General features: G+C 37.5%; 1 protein-coding gene across 1 annotated transcript in view; it reads right to left on the bottom strand.

Moving 5' to 3' along the window:
* LOC125043987 overlaps positions 1-1,153 on the bottom strand; it is a 1,266-nt gene extending 113 nt beyond the window's left edge. Inside the window, exons 1-3 of the mRNA XM_047640395.1 lie at positions 1,092-1,153; positions 825-980; positions 1-571 (exon numbers count right to left, since the gene is read on the bottom strand). The exon at positions 1-571 is cut by the window's left edge and continues 113 nt beyond it. Coding sequence (XP_047496351.1) covers positions 326-571; positions 825-971 — 393 coding nt within the window. The 5' untranslated portion in view covers positions 972-980; positions 1,092-1,153 and the 3' untranslated portion in view covers positions 1-325. The remainder of the gene's footprint in view (positions 572-824; positions 981-1,091) is intronic.
* Between the last annotated feature and the right edge of the window lie 8,421 nt (positions 1,154-9,574).

Consider the following 9,574-nt stretch of genomic DNA (forward strand, 5'->3'; position numbering starts at 1 on the left):
TATTGACAACCCTGTTATTTTTAAACGTGGTTGCTGTCATTACAACACAAACATTATATAGGGAAATGTCCTTGTCAAAAGCAAGAAACATTTCATCAGCAACTCAGAAAAGAGTTACAGTCACTGTACCCTAAAACTATGCATTCAAGGTACAGGCGAAACCAGAAAGGGAATCCCTCGTCAAATGTCACAGCGCCTTCGTCGTCGAGGCGGAAGGCGCTTGGCTTTCGTCGTCGCCAGAGGCTTCGCTGGAAAGCCCTTGGTGAAGCATAAACGGCAACCTGTGTTCAGCTTCCTTCTTGAGTGAACAGTTCAGGCCGAACGATTAAAAGTTGGAGGAGAGGACCCAACCCCGACGGACGTCCAGGATTTCTTCCTCAATCAGAGTCTCCATGAGGTCCTTCACTTGGTCTCGAGTCTCTGCCTCGAGGTTGATCTGGTCGTCAACGCCTGGAGGAAGGACTCTCGCCTCCCGCAGGAGCTCAGCCTCGTCGTGCCACCGCTGGAGGGCTTCTAAGTGCAACGCCAGTTCCCCGCTCTCCACCAGCTCAGGAGCCTCCTCCGTCGGTACCTGAGGGAAAGAGGCATACGTTAGTGCTTTTTTCTCTCTTTATATATATATATATATATATATATATATATATATATATATATATATATATATATATATATATATATATATATATATATATATATATATATATATATATATATATATATATATATATATATATATATATATATATACATATGCATGCATAACATGCATCTGTAGCTTGCTTTCTGTTCCAAAAGCGAACAAGGCAAAGGCAGCACAGTCTTACCCGCCATGGCTGCGCGAGGCCCTGTAGTCCGTGGAAGCTGGTGATGGTCCTGGCGAGGGCCTTGTGAAAGCGTGGGCGGCTGAGGATGGGCGTGGTGTGTAGGGAAGAGACGAGGCGGGGAAGAGCGCGAGACAGAGTGCTGGCCATCTTTGCTTTCTGTCCACGAAATGAGAAAAAGTACCCATGAGATCATTGCAGAAATGTTTAAGACACTCTTTCACCGGAATATATTCGACAAATTTAGCAATTCTAGTGACTGAGACTCACATTTTACGAATGTCGTGTGTTAAGATGAGCTGTCTGCCGAGCTTGGAGTCCGTGGCCTGAGTGAAAACCTGCTCGATAAGCCTTCCTTTTATACTGACAGCGTTATCGCCCACGAAAGGGTGTGTTTGTGTGTGTGTGTGTGTGTGTGTGTGTGTGTGTGTGTGTGTGTGTGTGTGTGTGTGTGTGTGTGTGTGTGTGTGTGTGTGTGTGTGCTAGCATTGTCTTTAAAAATGTGTCAATATAAATTTGTACATTTTGTGTATTAAGGTAGTACAACCAGTCCATTCCGAAATTGTTGTCGCAGTTGTGAAGATACTTTAATTTGGAGACTAATAAACATAATGATTAATGAAGGTTGTGGAAGAATGTTACTCCCTTGGTTCCATGTGTGTGCCCGGGAGGGGACTGGGGACACGAGTCACGCCTGAAGAGACAAATACAGATCGTGTCTTTCAGGGCAAAGGTCTTCTGTCGATTGCTTTCGAATGGAAGGAATGTGCACAAATGCAAATTCACACATAATAGTGTTGAAACACATACTGTACATCTCATTTACACACACCCATTCATGTCCCCTTGTATGGGGTGGGGTAGATAAGTTAGTCTATTTACATATTATCATATAAAGTTATTTAGATAGATAAACAGAAAGACTGACATACACAAGGCCATTTTGGAACATTTCCGAACCCCCTAACACTGATACACTCTGACACATGTTTGCCCTTTACGACTACTTTATTGGAACCTGTGAAAACATGCCTTCAACTTGACACGGTGTATGCACAGCAAATTAAGTGCTTTAATGGTTTTCCGTTCACTGTTTCATGGGAAGTAAAAAAAAAAAAAAAAGTATTAAGGGTTTTTGGATGCTATAAAAAAGGCCTATAATCCATGGCCAGTGAGGTATGGATCAGTTTACTTCATTGTTACCGGGAAAAGCTCCCCCAGGATTACCTGTGTCTCGATTCTGCTCTTGCTCCTGGAGTCTCGCTCTCTGTTCTTTATACTTGTCCCGATTATTCATCAAAATCCATTTCAGTGTGAAATCTAGACCGACTTAAAATTCCATGGCTTCGTTATGTTTTCTTTTGATGTCTGGTTGATTTTCAAGAAGATTACACCAGACTTTCTAAATACAGTTTGCATGTCTGAAAACATATATTACTGTGTGTGAGCGTGCCACCTAAACTTCCTGTGTAAACCCCTCCTCTTCTTTAGACAGTGTGTGTTCGTTCGTTTGCACAGACGACATTCTTGTACAAAAAGTGTCTTTATTCAAGACATGTCAGATTATGAGTGCTATAAGTAGTAAGTTTGACAGTTAACTGATACGAAGTTGTAATGTGACCTTATAACTGTGGATGCCATTGGGAGAGAACCGCTCTCTCACTCTCTTTCTATCTATCTATCTATCTATCATTTATCTATCTATCTTTGCTATTTTCTTTCTTTCTTCCTCCCCTCCTCTCTCTCCGTCTCTCTCTTTTTACCCTCCTCATTTCTCTATCTCTCTCTCACCCCTATTTCTCTTTTTCTCTTTTCTTTTTCTCTCTCCCTCCCTTTCATCTGTTTATGTTCGTCTTTTCTGCCTTTTAATTGTTTCTTTATTTTGTATTCAATGTTTTTTCTCTCCTTCTCTTATTCTCTCTTTCCGTTCCACATTACGTATTAGGCAAGAGCTAGCTATTGCTATAGCTACGGCATAGGTATAGGGTTTCTTTACAAGAACTCTCCTTTCCTCTCTCTCTCTCTCTCTCTCTTGTATATATATGTGTGTGTTTATGTATGTATCTATATGTATATATGTGAGTGTGTGCGTGTGTGTGAATATAATGTTTATTCCACTTCCCGGAGTTCTTTTCTCCACATACATCCTTCTTGAGATTTTATGTTTCATCAAAAACAAGTTATTGTCTTATCACGGGCATGTTCCGGACTTGCCCACGCTGGTCAGTGACTACTATCGAAGACGCGGATGATAACGTATCTGATTTCGAAGCCTTTCCCAGGGAGTCGGTTAAGGGTTACTCTCTCTCTCTTTCTATTTCTGTTTATCTCAATCTCTCTCTCTCTCAATTTATCTGATTCTCTCAATCCCTCTCTCATCTCTCTCTCATCTCTCTCTCTCCTCTCTCTCTCTCTCTCTCTCTCTCTCTCTCTCTCTCTCTCTCTCTCTCTCTCTCTCTCTCTCTCTCTCTCTCTCTCTCTCTCTCTCTCTTTCTCTCTTTATATTTCCCTAAATCTCTCTCTCTCTATCTATGTACCTATCTATCTATGTATCTATCTATCTATTTATCTATCTGTCTATCTATTTCTCTCTCTCTATTTCTCTCTCTCCCTCCCTCCGCCACTCTCTCTCTCTCTCTCTCTCTCTCTCTCTCTCTCTCTCTCTCTCTCTCTCTCTCTCTCTCTCTCTCTCTCTCTCTCTCTCTCTCTCTCTCTCTCTCTCTCTCTCTCTCTCTCTCTCTCTCTCTCTCTCTCTCTCTCTCTCTCTCTCTCTCTCTCTCTCTTCCTCTCTTTTTCTCTTTTTCTCTCCCTCCCCTTTTCTCTTTATTCTTTATTTCCCCCCTCCCCTCTCTCTCTCTTTTCTTTTTCTCTCTCTCTTCTTCTTTTATTCTCTCTCTCTCTTTTTCTTTATATATTTTTATAAACTAAAAAAAATTTTTTGCCCTTTCCTTTTTCCTCCTCCTTTTCTCCCCTTTCCCCTTTTTTTTAAAAATTTCTTCTAAATTAAATTTTTATTTAAAATTTCCTTGTCGGAAAAAATTTTATCCCTTTTTTTCTCCTTCCCCCCCTATCTTAATTTTTTCCAAAAACCAAAAAACCCTCTCTTCCCCCTTCTCTCCCCTTCTTTCTCTCCCCTTCCTAAACCCTTTTCCTTCCCCCTTTTCACTTCCCCTTTTTTCATTCAGGGGGAATTAAATTGGGGGGAAAGGGACTCCCGGTTTTTTAAAGAAATTTAAAATTGGCCGGTCCGTCGAGGTTATCTGGGAAGGAGGAAGGGCCTCCCCAAATCCCTCCGGCCCCCGCGGGGGAAAGGGCGTTTGGAAGCCCGGAGCCCCCTTTATGAAGGGGAAAGAGGCAACGTTATTTTTTTTTTATAATATATATAATTTAAATATATTTTTAAAATTTTTTTTTTTTAATAACAAAAAATAATTTAAAAACAAAAAAATAATTAAAAAAAAAAATAATGGCCAAAAATTAAAAATTGGGGGAAAAATTTAAAAATTAATGCAAAAATAAAATGATAAAGAAATTAAAAATTTGGGTAATGAAATTTTTAATGGTAATGATAAAATTCCCCTTTTATGAATAAACCACTTTGACTTGAAAAAAAATACAGGTAATATGTGAATTTAAAATAAATTTTTTAATAAGGGATTTAAAAAAATTGTTCTGTAATAACTATCAATTTAATTTCAAGTACAATACTTTATTCTTTGGGAATTGCTTGGACACTTTGTTCCCTAGCTAACCCTCGCAGGATAATAATTTTTCCCAACTTATTGGAAACTAATTCACATTCACTTATAAAAACATTTCTTCTAATATATTTCTTACACAAATTTGGACCGCAAAATCTGAAAATAATACGCCCCTCTTAGCTTATCATTCCTTAATGAAACCTGACGAGGTTCGACCCACACTTGTACGTGCAGTAGATTCGTCCACGGCCCAAATTTCCTCATACATACATATACACACACACACACACACACACACCTATGTGTGTGTGTGTGTGTGTGTGTGTGTGTGTGTGTGTGTGTGTGTGTGTGTGTGCATGTATAAATGTATGTATATATAGATAGATAGATATTATTTTTTCACCGTTATCCTCTCAGCATATGACCTTGGTGTTCCTCGCTCGCCATACAGCGTCTCCCGTGATCTGTATCTATGGCGATAAGAGCCGTCGAGAGACTCAGCCACCTTCCGAGTGGTGACAGCAGCGGCAGGAGAGTTATCGTCTAGGCCCTCTTGAGGTACATTCGCGACATCTATGACTCAGACCTTCACCCAGACTCCAAGCCAAAGACCACCTCGTCGACTCAGACTGAAACACAAGCCGGAACACAGTACTTCTTGGTCTGGCTGACAGAAGGCAGAGATAGCCATCATCGTCTAGCGCTCTCCCCCGATTCGTCTCCTCCTGCACGCCTCGCCCGTCCTCAGCCGGGATCTTCCTCCTGTTGAAAAACGTTGATAGAGAAATTGTTAAGAAGGAGATGCGTTGGAACTGATGGCCTCCCTTTCCTTCCACGGACACCGTCAGTCGAAATTCTACGGGATGTGTACGCCCGATTTAACTACCGGACTTCTCAACGCTACATATTGCAAAGTTGGATGGGCGGACGAAGCTGCTTTTGCTTGTACGATGGGACTGCTATCATAGAGGCGAAGGCACCATCCCTCTTGAAGGTGGGAGGGGCACTAATATGCCCTATAAAGAGCAGGGATTTTTGCAAGTGCCGTTTTTCTTGTGTTTTTATTTATTTTATTTTTTTAAAATAAATATACCTTTTCAGAATAAAAGATCATAGAAGCTTACTTCAATATAATCTGCCACTTTTATCACTAGCCTCAAAGTTGAAATTTGAACCTAAATATATATATAGAGAGAGATAGAGATAGATAGATATAGATAGATAGATATTGATAGATAGATAGATAGTAAGATGGATATGGATATATATATATGTATATGGATGTATAATATATTTATGGTTCAAAGTTTTCTTTCAGTTACGCTTTTTTTCTTACAAGATATTATCAGTTTTAAGGATTCTCTTCATTTTAAAAAAAAATCAATGATTTTATTAAGATTTGCACAAACATCAACAAGGAATTGCTTGGGCCAAAACAAGAGATAAAAATGCGGTAAGAGGCACCCTAGACTGGGCTGTCCTCTATTTCTTGTGTGTTTTGTGACTAATTATCTAAGCGAGTAAACTGCAGCACGCTTCGACTAAGGTATATGGTTGTGAGAAATGTTAATTGGTGACAAAGTATTCATCTAGATACATATACATCCGAGTAAGTGAACAAAAGGCTGGTGCCTTCCTATTGGTTTTATCCCTTTTATGGAGTGGCTTCCATTTGAAGTCCATTTACAAGCGGAATTCTATTTTACGTGTTTTTTTTTATGTACTGTTCTTAAAACTGTCTTAAAGGAACTAATTTGTCATACCTTTTTTTAGTAATTCTATTTGTTGGGCTTAAACTAAATGCTATTGTTTATGAGCTCTAACTTTTTACTATCCAATTTACATAGAAAAGGTATGAATGAGATGGATGTATTTCAACACCAGGGTCAACGAACATCGAGATTGACGTCCGTCACCATAGGACTTCCAACGCCATGGTGATACGTGTAAATAAAGCTGGACATCTACTGAACTGGGAGAAAGCAGAAATAGTCCATGGGTGACTGAACAAACAGAAAAGAAAACTTATGGAGCTGAATACATCGCGACGGAGAAATTTATCAACATAGTATCAGGCAGATTCAAATTACTCGAGGTCGCGGCAGCAATTATGTAGATAACCAGTGGGAGGTCACAGTCGTCAGATATTTCGTCAGCTCATGTCTGATATATATATATATATATATATATATATATATATATATATATATATATATATATATTGTAGTTTCTCTGATATATGTATTTCTGACGAAGATATAATCGAAACCGGTCAAATACATCTCTTGTATTGTGAAAACATTCATTCTCATTCATACCTTTTTTACATTTGTCAACATGAAAATGGCTTCTCCAAAATATATTAAAATAATTCAGGTGTTCTGTGACCTTTCTTTTACTTTCTCAAGTGAACAGTTATTTAAGATTTGGTGATGACCTGAAAGTGATTCACAATTATTTGGTGATGACCCGGAAGGGAATAGTAACCATAAATATTCTGAAATAGCCTCATCTTAAGTCCTTCACACGTGGTGAAATTCCCGTGCTCGTCCTCCCCGCCCGGGTTACATCTTACTATTATTTTGCCTTGCTTGTATATCCTCGTCCCTGTACGTATTTTCGTCCGTGTACGTATTTAACGGGTGGTGGCAGTGAGCGCTACTAATATATATTTATGTACAATGGGACACGAATAAAGGAAATATATATATATATATATATATATATATATATATACATATATATATATAAACATATATATATATAATGTATATATAATACATATAATATATATATATATATATATATATATATATAATACATATAATACATATATATAATACATATAATATATATATGTATGTATGTGTGTATGTATGCATGCATTAATATGGATTGATGATCTATACACGCAATATCTAGTGGATCCATAGAGGTAAACAATCGAGTTTTTTCGCTCTGCTATAATTACCTCTCGCCTATATCTCCGGCTTGCCTTATCTGCACACTGAAATGATAAAAGCAATAGAAAAATAATACCTGAACTTTCCACTAAGGGAGTATACCCCATTGCATTTGTCATCGTACATCTACAACTCTTGCCGATGCTTGCATCCATTGCGAGGAGGGAAGGACTGTCTGTGTTATTTGCAATAAAGGGAAGAAGGAACATATACAGACAGAGGCACATACACTTATAGGGAGACACACATACACCGAGGACCAGAAACACATAAACATTATGACAGCAGTCTACACATACACAGATAGAAAATGTATACAGACAAAAACACATATGCATGCATGGACAGACACACATAGATAATAATAATTATATAGTCCGAAACAAAAACACTCAAAAATTAATCAAATGAAAATACGTATGCTCAATATCTTAATGAATATTCTTTTACTAGCAACACTACGAACGTGATCCAGAAAAAGAGTACATATCATCTTTTCTTATCAAAGTTTATTTTTAGATTGCTTGAATTGAGTGGTTTCTAGAAGTAATGATAATGATAATATTCTCACACCTTATAACAGCGTGACTTTGATCACATATGTATTTGTGTTTTATTTCTGAAATCATAAATTCAGTTTAAAAACATACCTCAGATGTGGTGTCAGCAATGATGATACAAAATTTTTAAGCATTTCTGATATTTTTCTTTCAAAATGCCATCTCTTAACGAGAACAGAATATCGGCCAATTGTGGTACTTTCGGTTTCTCATGGATCTTGTTAGCAGACATAGACTACGAAATACACGCACTAAATCGTATACATGCGTATACATGCACATACACACGAATCAGAAATGAATGAAACCTAACATGGATAAAGAGTACACATATGAAAATATATTGAAACAAATGAATACGAACTTTATCAGATGCATTTTGTGAATAGACTTCTAGGTGTCCACACAAAGCTATCTCACGCCTCAACTAACTCTAGAGCCGCAATAAAGTTACAGCAAGGTTGTCAGAATTATTTCCCTTTGAAACAAAGACAAGACTGATATACACAGATAAAGCAAAAGATGAAAGACAAATAAAAGCAGAGGTATATACACAGACGGATATATAAGATCGATCATCGACAACACAAATGAGTATACTACATTCCTCTTATCATTTCATAAGAAGCAATATGAATTTATTTCGCAGATTTTTTTTTTTTTTTTTTAATTCAAAAACCTCTTACTAATACTTCCTTGCGTGTACTATACATTTATGTGTGAACATATATGTGTATTCGGTTTTGTCTTAGTGTGTACATCATTTTCTAGCTCTGTTCTCTGATTTCCTTTTTATATTTATAAAATATTGCTATATCCAAGTAATATGAATTTATTTCGCAGATTTATCATCTTTCTAATCCAAAACCTCTTATTAATACTTTCTTGCGTATACTGCACATTTATGTGTAAACATTCCCTGTGTATTCGGTTTTGTCTTAGAGTGTACGTCATTTTCTAATTCTGTTCTCTGATCTCCTTTTCATACTTAGCAAATATCACTATATGCAGAGAACTTCTCACAGTTGAACACGATTTTTCATTCATGATATAGCTCTTTCCATCAGTTTAAGTGTTTCGTATTATTATTTCCTTGTGATTCTATTCTTTCGACTTTTTTTATCCAATTTAATATTTATGTTTTTTTTAACAATCTTTTTTTTTTTTTTTAACAATTCTACGTTACACTATTTCCCCTGATCACGCTATGACAGTGTGATTAACTAACTTGAAGGTCATAGTACTGCACTGCGTTGTGACGCATGTCAAGGGTACGAGATAACATAACATACACACACATATAGGTGTTTGCATATAACAACCCTCCCTGACCTGGCCTCGAACCTAGGGCGTAGAGCCAGTACTAAACCAACCATGCCACCCGACCCACTAAAAGGAGTGTGCAACTAGGATCTAACTAGCACCATAGACATTACCTCTCTACTCATACATAAGTAATGATAACACTCCCCGTGGGCAATCAGTTGAAATTGATTTAGAAGTTCGAAACCGAAGTCATATCTACTGAA

Source organism: Penaeus chinensis, chromosome 35 (genome assembly GCF_019202785.1).
Source record: "Penaeus chinensis breed Huanghai No. 1 chromosome 35, ASM1920278v2, whole genome shotgun sequence".
Taxonomy (NCBI): domain Eukaryota; kingdom Metazoa; phylum Arthropoda; class Malacostraca; order Decapoda; family Penaeidae; genus Penaeus; species Penaeus chinensis.